At 40.9% G+C, this 24,553-nt stretch overlaps 1 protein-coding gene across 2 annotated transcripts in view; it reads left to right on the top strand.

Moving 5' to 3' along the window:
* The first annotated feature begins 7,457 nt into the window (after nucleotides 1-7,457).
* Nucleotides 7,458-24,553, top strand: part of abhd17c (abhydrolase domain containing 17C, depalmitoylase) — a 29,520-nt gene continuing 12,424 nt past the window's right edge. For both annotated transcript variants that reach the window (XM_041043189.1, XM_041043182.1), the window contains exons 1-2: nucleotides 7,458-8,300; nucleotides 21,684-21,863. In XM_041043189.1, coding sequence (XP_040899123.1) covers nucleotides 7,816-8,300; nucleotides 21,684-21,863 — 665 coding nt within the window. In that variant the 5' untranslated portion in view covers nucleotides 7,458-7,815. The remainder of the gene's footprint in view (nucleotides 8,301-21,683; nucleotides 21,864-24,553) is intronic.

Genomic DNA, 24,553 nt, shown 5'->3' with positions numbered 1-24,553 from the left:
AACTGTACTTTGGAATGGCCTGAGATCGTATGGTCACTGGTTCGATCCCTCGACCAAGCGCAATGAATATGGGTGGTGGAGAAGGAGACGTACCCCTCCCCGCGACCATGACTGTGATGCTCCTGAGCAAGGCACCGATCCCCCCCAGCTCATCTGCCCATGCGTCTCTAGCGCATGCGCATGCTTGTGTGTGTTTCGTTCACTTGGTTTGGGTAAAATGCAGAGAATAAATCATTTCCCCAGTTTGAGGGATCAATAAAATAATAATAATAAAACTTAAACTAAAACTTAAATTTACTTCATCAGTGACAAGTCAATTCTCAAAACATAAACATATACATATACATATACAGTTTCAACAATAACTGAACATTATAAGCTTCATGAACGAGGATTTATTACAGGACTGTTGGATTAGACTGCATTAGTTTTAGTTAGCTGTGCCTAATAAACTGCCAACTGAGTGTGCATGAACTCCCAAACTAGAACCATAGGGATCAACGGGTGATGTCGCCCTTTAAAAGGGCATCTGTACTGAACACATCAGTAAAATGTTCACAGACTGTGTATTTGTTTAAATATCTGATCATGCAGTACAGTATCTATAGTGGCTACAGCATTATCCAGCTTTTTATGGTCGTGTTTAAACTCTCGGTTAGCAGTTGGTTAAGTTAGAGAAAGTTAGGAAAAAAAGTTAATATCCTTTCCCTGATCAGACACTTGATAATTTACATTTAACCAGTACTTTCCCGAATGTTAACCAAAGTGATTTTGTTGCCTAAACCTAAACCACAGATGGGATTCTGCATGTGAAATCCAGTCTCTGGTGTGTTCTTCGTACACCCACCATCTACCACCACCACCTCCTAGCCACTTCACTGTAGTTAACACATTTATGGTTCATTCTTTCTGAAAAAAAAAAAAAAAGTGTTGTTTCTGAACAAACTCCAGCCAGCTATTACATTTCCTACAAAAAGTATTTGCTGTAAGGGATTAGTTGCACAAAGGGCTGAACATCCTCAGCTGGATCTAATCTCTGAAAAACATTCTCTTCAGATACAGTTTCCCATCAGGCACTGACTGTCAGTATGCAAGCAAAACACCCACAGATGTATGAGCAGGCCTGAGATCTGTCAATGGATTGGTTTCATAATTCACTCTCAGGAGTCACAGCTAAGCCCCTGACATGACCCCATCAGGAGGGTTCATCAGGAGACTGATGCTCCTTACCCTCCCTGAACTATTTCCACACTGTTTCACCATTTCAAATGCAGCCAGCTTCCACACTGGAAGCTACAGTAGTTGTCCATTTTCTCTTCTTCTTTCTACATACAAAATTATTCTGTTTTCAGAAAAATAAAATCCAAAACTTTTCTTGTTAAAACATTTATTTTTTTCTGTTAAAGCACAACATTTTCTTCTTATTTCACAAAACTAATTTATCATTAAAACAAACGTATTTTAATACAAGAGATTTAAACTCATTTAACTCACTCATTTAAAAACGATATATGACATCATGTCTTCTTCCTTGCATGGTGCTGAAAGGTGAACCATCATCCCAGTCTCAGGTCACCTGCTCCCTGGAGCAGATTTTCTTCAAGGACCAGTCACAGTTCTGACTGGTTTCCCTGTACCTGCTGCTGAGAAGCCCCTCCATGCTGCCACCACCATGCTTCACTGTAGACATGTTATTACCCAGGTGATGAGCAGGGCCTGGCGCTCACAGTTCTTGGAGTTCTACTGAAAGGCTTCAGTTTTTGTAATCAGACCAGAGAATCGTTTTCCTCAAGCTCTCCTAGTCCTTTAAGTGCTGTTTGGCAAACTCCAAGTGGACTGTCAAATCTCTTTTACTCACATCTCTTTTACACTCTACCATGAAGGCCTGATTGATGGAGTGCTGCTGTAATGGTTATACCTCTGGCAGATTCTCCCATGTCTGTAGGGAACTTCTGAAGCTCTGTTAGACTGACGTGTTAGTGTTGGATTTTTGTTCACCTCCCTGACCAGGGCTCATCTTTTCCAGTTACTCAGTTTGGCTGAATGAACAGCTTCAGGAAGAGTCCTGATAGATCCAAACTTCTTCCATCCAACAATTATTCTGAACACTCTTTAGAAATGGGTTTATACCCTCACCCTGATCTAAGCCCCGCAACAGTTTCATCACAGAGGTCTCTACAAAGAGTCCCTCTGAGTTCTTGTCCTGACATGCACTGTGAATTGTGGGACCTTTATATACACGTGTTTGCCTTTCTTTCTTTTTTTTTTTTTTTTTAAATATTTCTTTATTTATTTTATTAGCAACAAGGAAAAAAACAAAGGCTACACTAATACCAATTATAAAATCGACAAACAAGCAATGAAGCAACCCTTTACTAGTGAACCTCAGCCAAAAACACTGTTAATATCCTTCAATTCTGACTGTCAGCAACAATAATGATAATATTGACGGGAAATAGACAAATAAATGAAATGAAACAGAAAGGGTGCTTTCAGATTTTTGCCCTCCGTCCTTGTTTACATTGACATCAGGTGCATTTCCACTGATGCCCACATTTCAACATATTCTGTTGCTTCAGTGATCTGTTCTTTCTGTGCTGGTGTATCTGAAGCAATCCAGTTATTCATGACACTTTTCTTCTTTGAATAATCTCTGCTGAAGCCGTGAAAATCTCCCAGTGTACGTGACTGTGGTGTGAGTGGAAACGCTGTGTTACTGTTGATCACTGCTTCCTTTGTAATACCAAACCAAAGATTTCATTTTAATGCAGTCCCACAGCAGATGGAGCAGAGTTCCTTCAGCAGCACCACACATGCATTTACTGTTGTTCCCATTTCACACAGTCCGTTTAGTATTTTATATGGCCTCAGTTTGTTACAGATAAAGGGTTCCCTTGTGTTTTTGCACGTGTCGTTCCAGGAAACATCATCCTCTAATTTGAGAAGATCCCTGATCCATTTCATATCACAAGTCAGAAATGGGTCAATGGTGCTTTAGTTTAATATTGTATAAAAAAAACTTTAACTATATTTTTCTGGAACAGGCTGGGGTTAAAAAGCAGTCTATGCTCAGTTTGTCTGTGGGAATATTATTTTCAATTGAATGCTATAAAGTGATATGATTTAAGTATTCACTTCTCAGAAGTTTGTGTTAATTGATTAATTCATTAAAGGTTTTAAAGCAGTTATTAGAAAATATGCGTTTGATTCCACTGTCTTTCTCTTTATTCTGTTTTATGCCTTTTTATTTACTGTTATATTCAAGTTCTGTCATAGTGCTTGATTTATTGAAGCTGTATGTGGATCTTTGTACATGATTTCATAATGGAAAATGATGCTTCAGCTGGAGTTTGCACTACTTTGGAAGTGTTTTCATAAACTAGAAACATGTTGTATCAGTGTTTAGGCTCTGTATCATATCTTCTTCAATAGATCACTGTTTCTGTTTGAACCAGACATCCTTAAGTTTGAACAGCTGGCCCTGTTCCCATGTCATAGAAAGGTTAAGATTATTTTTATGCAAGTGTTCAAACCAGGAAGTTTGTTTAGTGACCAGTAAATTTCTCATAGCTGACAGTAGGAAGGATGTTCATCTATACTGTGGCCACTTAGTCACTTGTTCCTTTCTAAACTGTGCCACAGGTGGACTTTAGCCAAGTTCCAGACACATCTCAAGGATAACTAAAGCAAACAGGATGCACCTGCCCACAATTTAGGACACCTTTGGGTGGAGCTTGGAGGGGTCCTCTGTCAGCTGGTTGTCATCTGTGGCAGATTGACCCTCAAGTGTATAAGGAGCAGAGCTGGCCACTCTTTTCCCTTAGTTTTTCTACATGGCTGCCACCTACATCACTTGAACACAGGCCCATGCCTCACTCACCTAAGCACACTCCACACTGACTGGCTTGGAAGGCGTGGAAAATCAGGGTTGACTTTTGCCTGGTGTTGCCTGGTGTTGATCCTGATAGGGAAGAAGGAGTGATCCTTTTCTGACATCCTAATGAATCATTGTTGAGCAAAACAAGGCTGAACCAGAGTTAACTTGTGTGGACTCCCTCTCTTACATCCATACCCCGGTGAACTGCCTGATTTAGGCATTGTAACATTTTGAAGTGTACGTAGGTAGAGCTGATGGCCCTTTGCTGGCATCTACCAATAACAAGCCTCTCATCTTTTTTCATTCTTTACAGAACCCATGCCAACACTTGATGAGATGGTGCTTATTCTTACAGCCTTACCATCCAGACATCCAGCACGTAAAAGGTTCAGAAAGTGTTATGGCTGACTCACTGTCTGGAGCTTAACCTTCAATGTGTTAATTGGTTCTCTTTCTCATTCATTTCCAGCGTTTCCTTTTATCTCTCAGTTGATCCTGTGGCACCAAGTTGCTGAGTGGGGAGTGAAACTCAGCTGAGGTAACTTTAATACATTGGTAAGCCAGCTCATTTTGTTAGTACTGACAATAGTAGCCTATGAATGTTAACTGTCACTGTTGGTGGCACTCTGCCATCTGTTGGTCAGTGTCCCTACAGGACCCTGTTTGAAGGGGTCAAAATGATTTGTATTTGCTGGGTAACGTTTGTCTGTATGGACAGATGGAAGCAGCATCTCATTCACAATTACTGCAATCAGTGATGGGCTTCCTCATCAATATACACAGTATATATGAATCATAATGATACATCATGTGAGGATTTATTTAAACGCTAGAGTGAGTGATCACATAACGTCACATCTACATTACATTTAAGCCAGAAACCCCCCAGTGTGCTCCTGTCAGCCACCACACAATGGGACCACTGCTTCTACAGCAGTACTCCATACAACTTGTAGTCAAGTTTACAAGCTCTCCTTCACCTCAATAAAACATTACAATTCAAATCACAGTGGTATGTAGTGGTGCACCATTATAGTCGACACAATAAATACATAGATTAAACAGAGTTACATGGCTGTTGCAATACTGTGAAAACATAACCGAACCTTAATGAGAACACGGAGAGCAGAAATGGAACTGACATTTTAAAGGAATTGTCCAATGTTACAAGATCCAATTCAGACCACTCATTTAAACCACTGTGTACCTGAGCATGAGCACCGGTGGATGAAAGGTTGTCATGTAATGTAGAAGGGGAAAAAAGAAAAGACAGCAGTTTTGTTTTTTTTTTGTTTTCTTGTGCTTTTGTTTTTGTTTAGATTTATTCATGGTGACAGTGCCCTTGCTGTCAGGGCGCATAGACTTTACAATGACCTACCTGTGTCAATGCAAGAGCAGTTTTACATATGTGTGTTTGAAGTGATTTTGTATAAACAGTTGTACTGTTTTGACTTTGATTTTTTCTCAGTTATCCACTTCATGTTAGTCATTTCATTAATCCATACAATTAAGTTAATTAGGTTAATTTCCTTAAATGTTTACCTTGCATTTTGCAAAGCAATTTATTATCTTTTTTGAAAAGTGCTATAAAGATTAAATCTACAATACTACTACTACTACTAATACCACTAATAACATAACGTATTATTAAACATAGACATGTCACCTGTATTCTTTCTTTCTTTTTCTTAAGTCTGTTTTCACCATAAAAAGGCAAAGAATGTTGTGATGAACAATATAGATTGAAACTGGGAGTATAATATGTATACACACACTCACTCACACACACACACACACACACATATATATATAAAAACACATAAAAAATCAATAGTGAATTTAATGTTAAGTTACTCTTTGCATATCTACTGGTTGTCATGCAGTAAGGAAGGCATGGAAAATCAGGGCTGACTTTTGCCTGGTGTTCATCCTGATAGGGAAGAAGGAGTGATCCTTTTCTGACATCCTAATGAGTCATTTTATCTTCAGCAGCACGTAAAGGAATGCAATGTGTGCAAGATAGTGAGAAAACAGTTCATTTCTTCATTTAAGGTGAAAGGTTGCATTTAATTAGACATGAGATGTTTCATGTTGGCAGGTTCATGATCCCATACTGTCTTGTTTTCTTCAAAAATAAAGTGTCTGATAAGCCTAAACATGTCTGTGCAGAGGCTTTATTTCAGCCTCTGGTATAGAAAACATTTGTAATGGTGAGACATCTTATGCTGGGTGTCAGACTCATAAATATTCTGCTTACACTTGGAAAAATATAACTTTTACCTGTCTGTTCCAAATATCAGACATATGGTGTTGAGCGATTGGCACCTTTTTTCCTGCTTTATTTGTATGGGAAGCTTGGCCCAGACTCCATCACTGCAGTCTGTTAGATTTTAACACATTAGACTATCTAGTAATGGCTTTCCTCCTCCAGGCTATGACAAATGCAGCAGAGTCCTGTCTCCATATGGTTATTAGTGACAGTGCTGAAATGTGTGTGGAGTCGATTTTCTTCTCCCTCTCAGGTGGGTTTGAAGTGCTTCAGCTATCTAAGGACACACGCCTCTACTGCTATCTGAAGAGCCTCTGCTGTTTCCATGTGTGCTGCACTCAGTAGCTGAGATATATGGTCATGACATCCCGTGCTCTGTGTTGTGAGTATGCTGCCTGCTGTGTGTTTATATGATAGGAGTGTCAGGTGTTGTGAAGCACCTAATTTGCATAAACAAATATGTAGATATGTAGGGAACATAAAGTAATGCTGCCAGTACTGAAGGATGATTAATGATGTTGTGTTTGCCCATTTAAAAACACTTGGTTAAAGGATAAATTGGAACTGTTGACTATCACAATCACAGGTGTCACTGATTATTGTTTTATCAATCTCAGGAAGGTGGGTCTTACCTGACACTGGCCAGTCAGGGGGCAGACACCAGACAGAGCTGGAGCTGAGGAAGATGAGAGGAGAGCTGCATGCTGAACAGAGCAAAGCAACTCTTTTTGTTAATGATGGTCAATGAATGATAAAATATACTAGATGTGTTGAATTGTGGGAGAGGAATATAATGGTCAAAAACATCAAAACAGTTACTATTTGGAGCTGATTTCATTCCCTCACAGACATGGAACGATATAAGCAGTAACATGAGGAAAGCAAGTTTGTTATTTTGGAGCGAGTTGGCTAATTCAGCCATGTTTTTCGATGTGAGATGGCAGAGGATACAAAACATGTTTGTATTTATTTATGTATGTAAATATATATATTCACAGAAAGAGAGAGAGAATATAAACTTAAATAAACGTAAAATTAAATTAACTTTTAAGACATTGCTAAAGACAAATGAATATTTATTTTCTTTTTTATCATTCTTCCTCGTCTTCTTATTGTTGTTTTTTTAAATTTCCTTTGGTTGCAGGGATTTCTTAGGACGTAGGCGCTGTAAGTGATATGAATTATATTTAATAATGTACAATAAGCAGTGAATATAACAGGCTGACATGCAAAACTAAAGAAACAAACCAAAATCCAGACAGGATATCCGCCTGCACCGGAAAACCGGCTTGTCTCCAGTCTATAGAAATGGCTGTGCTCTCTCTTACAATACATCAGCAGCAAACCTTGACTAATAGCAAATAATATGTTATAGGGGCGGAATTATTCTACCGAGAGCAGTCGCTGCCCTGTTTCGTGCTGCAAAATAATATGAACTTAAACGCTGCGGTTTAGTTAACCTCCAATCTACACAGGGTCTGAGTTTTGCTGTTAGCTACCTGCGAGCCGGCTAGCGTGTTAGCTGCAAAGCCGAGAGACCGAGCCACCTGTCACCCTGCGCCGCTCGGTACAGTCTGTTAATGGCAAATAAATAAGACCTCAAGCCGGAGGAGAGGTTTGTTCTTTTTGGTTCAGTAGAAGTGATTTAACCGGGTATTCCCGTGCCTAAATGCCCGAACAAGGCCCCAGGATGAATGGGTTTTCTCTCGGCGAACTATGCTGGCTGTTCTGTTGTCCGCCCTGTCCCAGTCGTATCGCGGCCAAGCTAGCTTTCCTCCCGCCGGAGCCCACGTACTCGGTCCACACCGATGCTAACGGGGTAACTAGCTTACATTTAACCGAACGGGCGGACTGGCAGTACTCCCAGCGAGAGCTCGACGCGGTGGAGGTTTTCACCACCAGAAGCAGCCGTGGTAACCGGGTGGGATGCATGTTTGTGCGTTGCGCCCCGAACAGTCGGTACACGCTGCTGTTTTCCCACGGTAACGCCGTGGACCTGGGCCAGATGTGCAGTTTTTACATTGGCCTCGGCTCCAGGATCAACTGCAACGTGTTCTCGTATGATTACTCGGGCTACGGAGTCAGCACTGGCAAGCCATCTGAGAAGAACCTGTATGCGGACATCGAAGCGGCCTGGCAGGTCTTGAGGAACAAGTGAGTATGGACCATGAGTATTATGGATCAGCAAATGTCGTCAGTTATTCTGCTGTTCATGTCAGGATACATTAACCCTCCAAACATACAGTTAGTGTAAAGGTGTGCTGTGGATCAAGGTAATATGGAAAACTGTCTGAAGATGTGAACAATTCAGAATCAGAGACAGAGGCTCAAAAAGCACTTTCTCAGAGGAGTAAACCTTTCACACACCAGGCAAGCTTCTGTGGTATTGTACTGCCTTTGCTTTTTGTTCATTTACAATTGATTTTAACGTGTCACATTAATAATTAATATTTTAACTAAGAAACAGACTCAACCATAACACCAGGTGCAGAGCAAACAATTGCTCCACCTTAACTTGCAGCCTGCAGGTCCTCATTTTAAGACGGAGTATGTCTGATCACATGGTGCTCTCAGTAGTAGAGGTGAGAATGTTCTCATGGTGTGATTAGGTTCCAGTTCTGATTGGTGATGTCACAGTTCTCTTACACCACTGAAATGCAACGTGAAACAAATGTAGCAGTTGAGATAACTGGTCTTGAAGGTTGGTGTCTGTCTGTTTGGAAAGATACGAAGAACTGTGTGAGTTTGCAGCTTTTTAAGTAAAACTTACTGACCAGCATCATTGGTTAAATGTGTGTGTTCTGGAGTAAGCAGGGAAAAGGAAAACTGAAGGTGAAGTGCTCTGCTGCCTGTGTCCAGCGGTGGAGAACAACCTCTCTGCTGCAACACTAGTGCATGAGGAACCCATCGTTATCCAAAACACTGTGCGGGCCCTGGGCACAGGGCTTTGAAATGAAACATGCTACGAATGAGTTGTTTTCTTCACCTGACCAGAGTTAACTGAAGTTTTGTAGTGTAAGTGTTGCGTGGGGTGTTGGTTTACTGGTTCTTAATCAGTGCTGGAGTTTGGTGCTCTGTCCTCTGAGAGATGAGTTACAGAATATCTGCAGAGTACCAAACCTTCATCTCGCAAAGATCAAAGATTAATAAGTTATTCGATCCAAAATGGGTCAAAAGTCTTGTCTGTTTTGAAGATGAATAAGAAGATAACTCTTGTGTGTGTGCGTCTGGGAGCTGCACTGTGCTGTTGTGTTTGAGTTGCAGCTTTTTGGTTCAGTCAACACAATTTTGCGAACGATGATCAAAAATTATTTTTGGCTTCAAGAGGGTTAAGAATCACAATTCATAGGAGAAGTGAGATTCTTTATTCCTCCACTCCTTCCAACAGACGTGAGACACACACACACACACACATACACAGAGAGAGAGAAAGAGATGGATGGATGGATGGATGGATGGATGACATCTGAGTGTGACTGGTCATGTATCTGTAGACTCTCTCTTGTTTGTGGTAGAGGCTAATTTTCCATGCAGTGGCAGTTCTCACATTGCTCTGGATCACTATTTTTTATTTCACTGTGTCGAACATAAACACATATAATAGTATATTGTCTGAGCACTCAGCACTGATCTGTGTCCACTGAATCCTGCACCTTTCTTTTTTGTGTAGGTCCATTTTTGTGTAGGTTTCCTGTCCTGATTTCACCTCACTGTGCAAACACCTGCAGCTCAGTTGAAATGGAAGCTCTAAAGTTTGAGTGTATGATTTCCTGCCTTTGTATTTGCTTTGCAACACACTGCTGACTTACTGTGAATGGGTCATGATATAATTAGTAACAGTTGTTGTTTTAAGTATTTAATCTGTTGTAAAATTACTGGGTTAAGTTTTTTTTTTCTCAACAACAGTCCAAAACCTAAAGCTCTTCAGCTTACAATATGTTCTTCACAGTTGAGAGGCTGAAACCAGTGAATGATAAATGACTTAAAGTGATTATTCATCAGAATAGTTGATGATTAATTTCTCTCAGTCTCCTTCCTCACCTTGTTATTGCATAGAACTACACTCTTGTACCTCTGAATTTTCTGTTCCACTTTTTTTGGATCAGGGAAGTTTCTCAGTGTTTACAGTAGTGGACAACAGACTGGATGGTGGAGATGACGGTGACCACAGAACTGTAGCCGATAAGAATGAATTTACTGTCTATTTGGAACCTGGTTGTTTGTTTATTATTTTCCACAGTATCATAGAATTTTGTTTGTTGCGGGATGTTTAAGATTTATTTCAAAGGGCTGCTGTTTAGGTGGATTTCTGTAGTTCGCATCATGCTGACAGTGAATCTCAGGTGTGTAAAAACAGGTGACGCAACAACAGTAGGATCTTTTCCTCGTCAGCTCCTCTATCACACATCCCAGGCACAAGGTGGTCTGATTCTCATCTCATTGCCTCTGTTGGGTTGTAGAACTTTTTTTTTTTTTTTTCAGATTGATTGAATACTTCTGAAGTCAGTACATATTTAATGATAGAGCTGAAAGCGTAATTATCCCATTGTTATTGTCACCTTGCTGTCGTATTAAAAATAAAGGCCAAAGGCTGATCATTACCTCATATAAAATTAAGCAGAGCCATGGATTCCTCATTGAGAACAGGCCTCAGATAAATCTTCCATTTGACAGATAGTCTAAATGCAGCTGAAAGGAAACCGAGAGCGTCTCTTCCCACCTGCCATTAAAATGAAACATTTAATTGTTCCCAACCCTTTGGAGAGTGAGCTACCCAAGCATATAACCGTGTTAATCATTAGGCTCTCCTTAGGGGAGCCAAGCACCTGAGGAGGAGGTTTATGTTTATTCAATATCTTTTTAATTACATTTTTGGAAAATCATTAAGACTATGCCCTTAAACAGTAATTTGATTTCATAATGGTAGTCCTATTACTTAGCCTTCAGGGCTCTGCTGGATCCAAGCAGCTGGAAAGACCTCTAAGATAAAAGATTTGTTTGCACAAAGATCAGTTGGCTTGACATTTTGATAATTGCTAAATGAGTTTTTTGTACTTGTTCATCCCTTTTGAAATTGTATTTCCCCACAGTAGGCTTTAAAGACACACTCACTTGTGTTGTAATGTCCAGTAGTGTCTCCAAACCTCAGTTTTGTTTTGTTTTTTCATGACCGCAGCTTTGGAACATCACTGTGTTTGCAATAACAAAATAAGGTAGTGGGTTTTAAAAGAAATAAGCGGGGTGATCTGTCACCCCATCCGCATTTGGGTGCATAAACACATCATAGCTTGGTTGGATATTCAAATAAGCCAGTTTATATGAGCACGATTTTCTGTCATTAGGGTTACACAGACCTCATCACATCAGCGTGAATGTGGATGGTTGAAATGTGGCCCAGGGTGAAGTTCCTCTACATTTACTGAGCGATAAAAGTGAAGTATGGAAATATGTTGCTTCTGAGCTCGGGCTTCTTTTTTGTCCGTGCTGGACATTGCTCCGTTTCTGATGTGGCTGGTGTTCGCAGAACAGGCAGTGTGACCCTGCATTGATGATGTGTGATTTCCCAAATGGCCTAAGCAAAGATTCCAGCCGTCACAGTGCATATTGGGATTCATTTGAATCTATAGAAGGATCTTTTATTTTCTGCATTTCTCATTCAGACAAAGAAATTGAAAAATATCCTGTTTGACAGTATCATACATTACCTTACTGTGCTCTGGGACACTGCGTTACTTACATTTACATTTAATTGAAATGTAAAATTTGTTACAGATTATTTTTATATTGCTGTGGTAAGCTCTCATCAGTGGAGAGTAGAGCATGGTGAGGCACTGCCATTGTTTTTGTCATTGTACGAGAATACAACGAAATTATAGCAGCCTAGAAGTGGTGTTACTCCAAATCTATATTAAACAAAAAAGTATGTACAAATAGTCCAAATAAAAGTAGAAATAAAAATAAAAATGGAAATAGAATAATACTTATAAAAATAGAATAGAATGATATATGTAATTTCATATTGCAGTGTTGAAAAAAGAGAGAACATGTTTACAGATAAAATAGCAGATTGAAGTGTCTGTTTTGCTGTCTGTTTTTTTATTCAGTGAATTCAGTCAAAATTAAGATTCTTCACCACACTGATGAAAAATTCTTTTAAATATTCTATTATCATAAATCATTCCTGCTCATTGACTTGCAGCATTTACTTCAGTGGTCTAATATATCAGAAATTTATAACTGGGTTTGGACAAAGCAACTTTGATGCTGTTGGAAATTCCTTCCTTATTTTGCACACACAACACGAGCAATTCCTAGCAACAATAGGCAGTGAAAAGATCTGTTGATAGTGATTCGACATCACACAACAAACTGCCACCTGTCACTGTAGTTTCAATGTCGAGGAGTCTCCCTCTCGCCTCAGCCAGGTTTCGCCACATGTTTCCACTTCCTGTATCCCTCTGCAGAGTTGCGTAATTGTGACTTAATGACACTGCTGCAGAATGTATATAACATAAACACTGGTGTGTTTAGCTTCTTCCTCTTTGCCCTCTGTTGTGGGAGTAATGATGAGCTGTTGGCTGTGTTTTATTAACAGTCGTATTTTCAGACAACGTTGTCTCTAATCAGTTTCACTGGGCTCCTCGTGTCGGAATATGGACGTTGTTTTCATCCTTCATAATTTTGCCCATGGCAATCCACTTAAATGCCTGAGGCATCAGCCTGGACATGCCCACCACCACCTAGGCCATTTTTACTCACCTTTATAAAAAGTGATGTGTAATGCTGGTTGTCGCTTCTCTGCTAAAGCCTCTTTATAAAATTCCCCTGCTAGGGTTTAATGAAGTAGCACGATCCAAGCTGCATAGCACGGCTTTGATTTTTATCAGTGCTGATCAGGAAAGAAGCGGCATAATGTCTGCTGAAAGAATTTTAACCTAAATGACATCAGCTATTTATATCATCTCACTGAAGAGCTCTCATGAATTGATGGGTCCTTCCACAGAGACTGGCCTACCGGGGATAATAATAAGTGAGACAGCTCACACCCTGGTCTTGTTTTCACCACACCTTAGGCTCTTTCTATGAATATCAACAAATTGTTGTTTACTGAGATGTCAGAGCACTCAGAGATGCTGTGCTCCTGTTTGTTTCCATTTTTAAGACAGTTGGCTTTGTGAGATTTAAAGCCTGTGTTGAGATTTTCAGGATGAAGGAGACATTTCTGCCTGTAACATCAGTTTTGTCTGTATTGGCAAGAGGAGATTCTTCCACAAAACCATCCGTTGCCTTGATCACTTGCCACCTCTGTAGTTTGAAAATCAAGTTACGGGATTCATTACCTCCTGTGGATGAAACTATTCAGTAACGCTCAATATGTCTTACATAGGCTGACCTGAAAGATGCATTTTGAACTTGAGAAAACAGAATACTGCAACTTCCATTTGGAGGCTGTTCTGTCTTGGCTTTGACTTCAAGGTTTTCGTTCCAGTCCTGATGTTTCCATGGAATTTCTACACAGTTTGTTTGGACAGGCCATTTTCTGCTGGCCTGAGTTTGCTTATGGAAACAATTCTCTCTCTCTCTTATTCTTTCTCTCTCTCTCTCTTTCTGCATCTCTGTTTCTTTGCAAGTAGCTTTCCATTCACAGCCTCAAGTGTTTTTGACATGTTTGTTCGCTAAACATAGCTCATTACAACTGATACCGCTCCTTGAACTGGGAGCGGCATCTTATTTATGCCTTAATTATTCCGGGGAAAATGAAGGCCACGATTTCTTTAAATCACACATAAAGACTCAGACAGGGGATATGTGACAGCATGTTGTTCTGTGTGAATTGAACCTTGAAAAATATGCCAGCACTGCCCACTCAGAGACTCAAAAGGTGGCCTGTGTCACTACTTGAAGGAGATTAAAAAGCTCCAGTTTTGCCACAGGGATGGGTACGACTAATAGATAAACTGGTGACTAATTGTTTACTTTCCTGATCAATTTTTTTTCTCCTATTTAATTGTTTTCCCTTTAGTATCTATGGATTGTGAGGAAAAAAAAACATGGTGCTGTGTGCCAGATTTCTAAAAGACAGTATTGGCCTGAATATAACACAGTATTTTGGGGAAATTGGGTTTGAAAAACTGGGTGTTGTATTACATTCAAGGACTTGACAGTAAAATCTCTGATATTCTGAATATTCACAATATCAGATATTGTTTTTGAATGGAAAGATTGCATTACGGTTACGTGTAACCTTTATGTTTGTTGGCCGGCGAGTGTGTTTAAGTCCAATCATAGTGTAAAGTTTAAGAGTTAGTCAGCCCTGAAAGTGTTTTGCTAGTTTCTGTTGGCACTTGAAATGTATTTTGCTGCCACAAAGGAAATAACGGAAACAAGGAAATCCATGACAAGTGAAAACACGTCCAAAGCGTCTCTGCTTTAATGAAGGAACAGGCCAGAACCAAATCATCTGTCAAGCAGCTGAGAATTGTCTCACAGATGAAGACAGGCTGAAAAATGCTAACTGTCAAAGAAAATAATTTCAGCTTAATTTCAGCAGCCTTACAGGACAGTAAAAGCTACACGAATATGGAATTTAGGTTCAGCTTTAATGGAAGTATTTCACATTTTACTTTTCAGTATCAGGCTTGTATGTGTACATATAATGTTCAAGTTAGTATGGTAGCTTTTCCCCTTTGTGCGACCACTCGAATCCACATCAAGTGTATCACATGACCACTCATTCTATTAGAAAGGTGAGAATTAACATTGCGGTGGGTCCCTGGGTGGTTTCACCAAGCGTATGCCCGCCCTGCCTAGCACCCAGCTTTGAATATATGTGATGGTGGGTCAGGTCGTAGGTCCCATAATAATGAGTCAAGTCAGGAGCTGATTTTGGTGCTGATGTAAGTACGGTCACAGTATAGGACAGAAGTGCTTACTGTAGTTACCACTCCACTCAACTACATCAAAGCAGACAAAATAATAAAAAATAAAGGCTCATGGAAACAAAGTGCTTAGGAAACACGAACACACTTGCTGCTGGCTTCAGAGATCCTGACACTTTGAATCTGCATGTCTGAGTGAGACCCGACTGGCTGTACACCTCTATGAACAGTGGTTACTGGATGAAGTTAAGTCATCTTTGTTAGTACAAGACTATTTAACCACCAACCATCTGACATCCTCTCTTTTGGAAAAAACCTGCTGACACTTGGCTTTGCATAGTATTGTTGTAACACTGTTTTTTTCCAGGGAAATGGTAATAAATGAAAGTGCTCAATCACTTAACCTTAAGTCTGTGGTCAAAAAGTCTGAATCATGAAGTTTTTCCAGTCATCGTCGTGTTTTCCCTCTTTCTTCGTGTTTTAGGTCTCTCCACCTAACCTCCCTCTCCAATGCCCGCTGCCCGTTAGCATCATTACAGTAGTTCTGGCCGTCGCTTTGGCTTTGAACTCTGGCACTGTGTCATCACCAGGTCCACTTTTATGAGGACATACCAAAACCTGTTTGCGTGCGTCACAGTGGTTTTCTGTTGTCCCCATCACCACACAGAGGGGAAGCTGTAGGTTAGGTTGTACTGTATGTGTGTTACATACATCTGTGTGCGTGTTTGGATGAGTGTGAAGGAGCTAACACTTTTCTCCTGATTTAAATAAAATGATAATTGCAGTCGGAGTTATTTACTTAATTAGACCTGATGAATGATGGGCTGAGTCTGTACAGTGTCTGCCTGGCTTAAGGCACTCGCTCAGAAAATGCAGTCTATAGGCACAGCACTTTTTATGATGAAGTCATTACTGATAACAGCACGGCAGCCTAGCGTATAATAATAATAATAGTTCAGCTCGACCAAAAAAAAAAAAAAAAATCTGCCATGGCTGCAGAATGATTTTCACATTTCAGTCCTGACTGCTGCTCAACACTTAATGTATAACATCAGAGCAGCTGTGTGGTGAGCTTCAGTCACAGCTTCTGCAGCGTCTTGCTGTGCCTATGAGAGCTTGTAAGGTATGGCAGTGAACTGTATCAGGCTCCAGTTATGTGTACTTATGTGATTGGGCTACAAGGATTTTGTGGTCAAGTTTTCCTGGCCTTGATAGCTTCATCTTACTGTGAGGTTTTTGTTTTGTTTCAGGTGGTTGCACAAAGTGGTGTTACATTTCCTATGTGCAAAGTAATGTATGCCATCATCATCACCATCATCTTTGAATCCAGGAATGTTACACACAGCAAATTGTGCAAACACAGAAGAAGAATTCATGGATTCTTATTATGGGTTATGGGACAGGTAATATGTAATATAATTTAATTTGAAGGATGAGCTCAAAATCAATAATCAATCATTATCAATGTATGTGCGCACGTGTCTGTGTGTGTATGCACATTGGGTCAGAGCTTTCTGTGCGCAGAGAGCAGCAGTGAATTGTGAACCCGCGACCACGTAGAGACAGAAATGACATGCTGCCATGTAAATAATAAATAACATAAGGCTATTTAGTTTGTTTAATAAGAGAACGAGGTATAGAGCTGTTCTATAGGAAAGGTAACTTTAAATGACTTCTGTTATGGCGCTATATAGAAAATAAAATTAACTTGATCTTCCTTGGGGGGCAGGCTGCTCCCCTAATATAATGGTTGGGGAAACACTGCTCTGATAATAATTTCACGTACACCAAATACACTACGCAAGATGCAGCCTGTGGCTAAGGAAGTGAACACTGCAGTCTGACCCAGTGGATGCATAGCCCATGTGTCCAGGGCTGCATCTGATTGGCCAAATGTCCACATGAGTGTGAAAGCATGGCACATGTAAACAAAACTTATGGCATTTCAGACCAGCTTTTGCCATGTGTTTATCACGCACGTTCACATCGTAGTGACAATGAAAATACGATTAATCGTGCAGGCCTAGTATGAAACTTCATTCATAGAACCGTTATCTCCCCTACACCTTTTGAACTCATGCTGCATCATATCAGCAAACTCCCACCTCCATGTTTCACAGTCAGCACTTTGCAGTCATTATCGTTGTCCTGTACAGTTCCATACTGTGTTCTTCTTGGACATTGTCTGTAGAGGTTGACTTCATGCGGTGTCCTTCACTCTGTCTGATCTGTCACCAAAACACCAATGTCCACAGCTAGTCACTTACCAGTCTGTTTCACAATGCAAGGTTGCTTAGATAAGGAATTGTGCGTGGTGTCATGCCTTTAAGGACGGCCACTGTGTTCTTCCTAACCTCTGCTGCAGCTGTGTTTCAGCTCACTCACTGATGCCTACAGATGCTGTTGTATCCTTTCCCAGCTTTATGAAGTCTCACAGTCTGCTTTCTTTCTTGCTCTGGCAGCTCTTGCACCATGTGGTGCCGTGTTACATTAGACACAGTTCATGCTGAAACTGTGGAAACGGTGCAGTTCACAGGTTATTATATAACCTTATTCATGCAGCTAGCCTTAGACTCACAGCTGCATTGAGGCTGTATATTTTAGTTTAGTTTTAGTTTATACTTTATTAATCCCTCCTGGGTTAATTACTCTCTGCATTTTACCCACATGTGAACGAAGTGAACGAAACACACACACAAGCATGCACATGCACTAGAGATGCTGTGGCAGGGGGCTTCCCTAGAAGGAGCCCGGGGAGCTGGGGTAGATTGGCGCCTTGCTCAGGGGCTCTGCGACCATGGCCGTGGCTCCTATTTACTGTCAAAGGATATTTGGTTATTGTCTGTCTGTTGAGACCTAACTATGCTCATATGTAAACAACATGTTTGAAATGATTGTAATGGTGTCAAGGATCATAAGACTCAAGTCTTAACCCTCCTTATACCTAGAACAGCTGATGGTGACCGTCCATCTTTTTGATACCACATTTCTTGACAGCCATGATGCCCAGTTCTAGCTATAACAATCTTCAGAGTTGTGTAGTGTCCTGTCAGAGGCAGTCCAGTGGTGTTTTGTGAGTCAGCGGGCAGCCAGCAGGTACTTTGCTCATCCATGTGTGGGGTCATAATCTCTTATCAGGATGACTGTTCAGTTCAGTTGCTGCTTATCGGAGGCTGGATTTGTCTAGGCCAGCAGATTAGTCACACCCAAGTAGTTATCTGAAGAGCTGTTATGATGGCATCACTTCACAGGACACATACAATCTAACACCTCTTGTCCAAATCCTTTGTCATGGCTGTCTGTTAAGAAGGGTCTAATCCTTCTGTGTATGCGTGTTGTGGCAGAGGGCTGCTGAACGTTTCTGCTCGGCCTCTCTCTGCATTCCCAGCTCTGTCAGGAGATTGGGGCGGGGGGGGGGGTGGTTTGCTTAAAGCTTCCTCCCCAGATTGTGAGTTCTGGCAAAGGAGCATGCTGTCCCTGTTCCCCCATCTCTCCCTGACAGACTCTAGACAGGCCTGTTTTCTGTCAGCACTGCCTTTTCATCCTGCAGTACTTAAGAAGAGAGGCCAGGAAAAGCCACCGTCCAGGTCATAGATCAAACAGCTCTCTGCTGTGCACCACCCAGTGCATACCTGAAAACCAGGAGTCCTCTCAGACTCTAGGAAGTGCACTCTAAAGAAGCCAGATGTAATCGTTCTCTTTAGAAAGTCTTGGTAGTGTGGTCAGTGTCATGTCCTCCAGGCATCCACGGACTGTTTCAGTAGTTTTACCACACGCTGCACCCAGCTGGTATTAGCTGGAATCTACTCAAGTTCCCTTTTCAGGTACAGCATGGGGTTGTTTTCAAACTTTGCACAAAACATGTAGAGATATGAAATGTCCATAAACAGTAACACAACCCTAAAACAGTCATCTTTGACAAAGTAGTCATAACTCAAGGTCCATTTACTAGTTTTTTTTTTTTCAAGGGCTTTCAAATAAATCACCTTTCACTAGGAAATGGACTTTGGTGAGCTGTCGTGGAGTTGGTTCTGTTGTCTCTGGAAGACCACATAGTGCGATTGAAAGCTCCTGAAAAAGGCCAGAAAGTGGGTCTTGACTTACAGTTATTTTTTTCAAAGCACTTAACCCAAGGTCAAGAATGAACCTTCACTCTCAAAACTGTAGTTTTCACATATAAAGATAAACGATAATCTATAACCAAATTATAACCAAATTACAACCGAAGTCATCTTTATCATGTTATTTTAATCATGCTATCTGTCACTTCCTCATGTCTGCAGTCCACAGGTCTTCACAAAATGTATAGTAATTTATTTACTTGAGACATACTTGACACTTTTCCTCCAACATGGTCACAACATCTGTCCTTTAATAATAACGTGTTACTAGAGTTAATCTTTTTAGCTGTACAGCAAAGTGAGCAAGTTGAAGTAGGTTGTTGCCACGATAAAAACTCTTTTTATTAGTTATTTACTAAATATCTTCACATGATTAGTACTGGTCAAAGTCTGGCAACGATCACTGTCATAGTAATTGCCAACAGTCAGTAAAGTTAGAGTACATATTCACCCTGTTGTCCAAGCCCACCTCTGCCTGCTGTGCCTTTCTGTTATCTTGGATGAGACAAACTTTTTTGAGGTATCAAGTGGATCCTTTTATTTCAATAAAGATATCAGTCATTACCATTTTGATGTTGGTATCATGGTAATCAGTACTTTGTGGTGTTTGTGGGGTATTTCTCTCAGCTTTTGAGTGATTGTCTCACAGGTTTTTTTTTTTTTTTTTTACAACTGTTCAAAACAAGTCTGACAATCACGCTCACTTCCCGACACTTTTCATATGTACAGCCGGTTGGAGCACCATGAATGGATTTGAGGACAGACTGCCAAAAGTGTACGCTGTTATCGCCGTTTGGATGATTTTCTTACTTTAAGACTGCAAAGACTCATAAAAGAGTTCTTTGAAAGGAGTTTCAGGGAGGCAGTGGCATACATCCTGGAGGTTATAGCAGCAGCCTTTTGGAGTGTGGCCATTCAGAACGGGTATACTCTAAATACTTTTGCCTTAAAACATGGGTCCAACACTTTGTTCGACCTGGTTCATTTGAGGCACAATGAGGCATCGTGCTAAATCACTGTCATCTGCTAAGCTGAGTCTGACCGATCCTGATGGGACTGCACCTCGCTCATTGCACCTTTCTCAGTGTTTTTATAGGGCACAAATGAAATTGTATGGGTATGTGAGACGACTGTCAAACCTGGCCTTCTCATTGTTTTGTTTTCTTATAGTATTAGATACAAGGGACTGCCAGCCACCTTTCAGACCCAACATCCAAGTATTTCCTTACCACATATAGAGATCTTAAATAGATATGAGACTGTGTAGGTACAGGAACCTGTGATAACCTGCATTGTTAAAGAAATCAAAGTCTGGCTCAGAAGCCAAGGACAATAGCAGGGCAGCACATTTATACAGTGGACCAAAGGGTAGTGATCAGGCAGGTGGGCAGGAAGCAGTTCTCCGACAATAGTGGATTATCACTGAGTAATCATCATGTGCCAGTTGTTACATTGGAGTTCAAAACATTGAATCCATATCAGAAGGAAATAACAAGGATATTATCAAGTCTGTTGTGTTTGAGATGTGAATTCTTCATCAGTATCTGTGTGTTGATTAATGCAGATTAGACTGTGATTCTTCCTGAAAGGAAGAATCAGCCTCTGATCTCAGATGGCTCATTGTTCCAGAGTTATAGAGCCGTGTCTGTGAACGGCCTCTGATTATCACAGAGTATCATCTCTGTCTAGATGTCAGAATAGTCTCATCACTCCGACACAACACTCATCTCCCTTTGCACTCCCTTAACCTCATGACTGCCTCCCCCTTTATTTTGGTATTTCCATGCCTCCTATCTGTCTGATAGCTGTCTTAAATGTCTCACACGCATCTGTCTTTCTCTCCCTTTCCACATTTCTGCTGCTCATTATATTTGCAGACGTGTAGTCAGTCCTCGGTGCTGTCGTAGAGCTCCCATATCATGTCATCTGTGCAGCTTCTGTGATTAGACAGATATTGGCCTTTTATTAAAAACAGAGTATCTACCACATCTGATATTAACGACGCAGCTGACAGCCTGCACTAATATCATAATTGACCAACACAGCACTGAATGAAGTATTTCAGTTTATTACATGGATTATGTATGGGGAACCCTCAGCCCTTACAACATTAGCAGGCAGCCCACCCACTGCTCTGAAGTCTGTAAAACTTCACCAACAAAGCACGAAACAAGTCTAACAAAGATTCTGACCATTGTGTACTATACAGTAGTGTTAGCTGAGAGTCAGTGCTTGACTGCTGTTTAGTTAGAAAATGACCAGCACAGTCAGGGGACACTTTGACTATGAGAAGCCTGCTAATATTAGAATTGTCCTTGATTTTATGAGAACATTTGGGCTGAGGGAGTCTGGAGTGCTGAGACATTGTATGTTGGAGTCATTGTCACAGTGGTGTACACACACACACAAATACATACCCACAAACAGACTCATTTACACAATGCTTTGCATACTTGCCAATGTTGAATGCAGTTTTTGCTCTTGTGTGTAAAATCCCTTTGTAAATGAATCTGTCTTGTCTGTGTCTTGTTGCACAGGTACGGCGTAACACCTGAGAACATCATCCTGTACGGTCAGAGCATTGGCACGGTGCCCACCATTGACCTGGCTGCTCGCTATGAATGCGCTGCGGTCATCCTGCACTCACCGCTCATGTCAGGGCTACGGGTCGCCTTTCCTGATACACGCAAGACCTACTGTTTCGATGCCTTCCCCAGGTGAGTCTCACACACAAATCCAGTTGCCACTCTCGGATACCAGGCATAAATGTTGCCATCTTTGGTGTGTATACTTATCACGTTTACATGTGTCATCCTCGTCTGTCGCAAGGTTAGCATAAAATGCGGCGTTTACTCGGCTCGGGCTCCACAATAATGCAACAGACATGCTCTGCTAGCGTTACCACGGCGACCTGTGCTGCCCACTGCCGAGCTAAACTTGTAGCAGTGATTATTCTTCATGGTTCACCCCACAACATGAACAGTGTAACTGCTCGTTCCTTCTGATAGCAGCACTGAAGATAGCTGACTGAATGTAATGTTAACATTACATCCACATCCACAGCACTTGATAAAATTACATTAGCTTACCTTTTTATAAATGTCGGTGCACTGCCTTTGTGATTTGGTGGTTTGTTTTGTCTGCTTCTTGTCTGATTCCTCTCGCATTTGTATTATCTCTGTTCGACAAGAATACCTGATGTAATGAACGTGAAATTGTCTGGTCCTCAAATACAACATGACCCGCACATTTTCAAACCTGATTTCTAGAAAACAATATTATCTTATATTTGGGCCAGTACACTTTCCTTTCTCTCTCTCAGCATAGTTTTTTCCCTTCATTTAGCTGCTGAGAAATGTCAGTTGAGATTTGAATGAGGTTTTTTTTTTAACTTTTCGTCCGTTGCTCGGTTTTCTGCCACTTATCTTTGGTAGAAGGCAAAGCAAGGCAGTCCATATCTCATTCTCCCCACATGCTGAAGCTCCTGGGGGTTCTCAAGGCGTCCCCATGCCAGATGGGATGTGTAATCCCCCCATTGTGTTCTCGGTGTGCCCCGTGGTCTCCTCCCAGTCGGACATGCCTTGAATATCTCCACATGGAGGCATCCAGGTGGTATCCTTCTCCGAAGCCTGAACCACCATAGCTGACTCCTTCTGATGTGAAGGAGCAATGGTTCTCCTACAGACCTGTCTCTGAGGATGAGACAGGTCGTTGACAGATAGTTGACTAATCAGCATTAGAATACAGATCAACACTCAGTCATCTTTACACAGATTAGAATAAGGTGGATCATTTGATCACCATATTCACACTTATTCATATTCACACCTCACTTGTATGCAAGAGTATGTGACAAGGATTCATGAAAACAGAAAAACAGACTTTTTGTGGTAGTGGTTCTAAGTTAAATAACTCTTGTGTGTGAGATAAATTTTTTTTAAGGACTGGCTGAAAAAAGCAGCAGTCACACAGTCATGGAATTTACAGCCCACATGCTACAAAGTAATGGCTTTTAATATACAGAGGTTTCTGTGGAACCGCTGTTGAAATGAAATCCGTCTTGCTGCAGATGATTCGTCTTATCGCTCCTACTTAGGAGTCAGCAAAAGGAGCATGCCGTTACTGCATATTAAGTGTTGTCAAAGTAGGATATTGGGGTGGATTGATCATTTTAATCTGTTACATCAGTTAAACCATCTGTAAAAATCAGTGTTAATAAAACAGTTGATGCTGGACAACCTAATGTAGCATACTTTATCATTGTCACACCCACTTTTTTTTTTTTTTTTTTTTTTTTTAAAGGAAAGCAGCAATTACTACATATCTATACATTTCAGTGGGTCACATTGCTGTGTGCAGGGCCATGCTGCTGTGGTTAAACAAAGTGTACTGGGGGATTTTAGACAGCTGGTGAACCCAGAGCACAACAGATTACATCAATCAGGAAGTAATTGGACCTTATGTAACTAATATGATCCATACAAAATGCCTGCATCAGCCATTACTAATACGGCTATTGTAGTCCCTAGCAATACAGAAAATTAGAAAAACCATTTTTATACAAAGATAGGTTGTTTATCTAAATTTGGCAGAGCTCCACAGGTGTCCTAACCTCTTAGACACTGCCAGGAGATGGCGCTCAGACGGAGATATTCCATGACAGAAGAGATGTCTTGGAAACACTTGAAGACAATAAGCCCTTTAAACATGAGTTATTTTGGGGACTGGCCTTGTCCAAGGTGCAGAGGACAAGTGGAAACTGATGTCTTTTTGCTACAGGGAAAATTCAGCTCTACAACAGTGATTCTTACAGAACCAACAACTTCAGCCTTTATCGCTCCAAGGCCATGAGATTGGTATCCGTCTTCTCATCCAACTCTTGAAGAGAAAAGGACACGTGTTTATTTCCCAGTGTGCCAATCTGCTCCAGAGTTATGAAACAGGAAAACATGCATGTTTATATTGCGTTTCTAAGAAAACGAATATTTTTTTATGGTGGTGCTATATTTAAGAAACAGATGTTATTAGGTACATAAATTACATGAGGCAGGTGAAACAGCCAGCAGGCATCACACTGGAACACAGCATGTAACGACTCAGCAAAAAGCTGCATACCTTAACTGCAATTTAATGATGAAATACTGCGCCTTATCTGGCATAATTATTCATACTAGCCATATGTCAGGGAGGTTTATGCAAACTTTTGTTTGATAGCACGGGTGAGTGCTTGTGTTTGTGTCTTACATATCTTCATGTTGAGAAATCCTACCCACAGTTCCATGACGTGTCTGTAGGAAGCCAACTGGAAAGTCACTCGCTAACACTGTTTCGCGTCAGCCTCATTCTTCTTGTGTGTGAACCAAGCACAAACAATGTTTCTGTCACGTGTTTTGCACAACGGTTGTGG

The sequence above is a fragment of the Toxotes jaculatrix genome, chromosome 1, assembly GCF_017976425.1.
Source record: "Toxotes jaculatrix isolate fToxJac2 chromosome 1, fToxJac2.pri, whole genome shotgun sequence".
NCBI lineage: Eukaryota > Metazoa > Chordata > Actinopteri > Toxotidae > Toxotes > Toxotes jaculatrix.
Note: the sequence above shows the minus strand (reverse complement) of the source record. Positions and strands in the feature narration are given on the sequence as shown.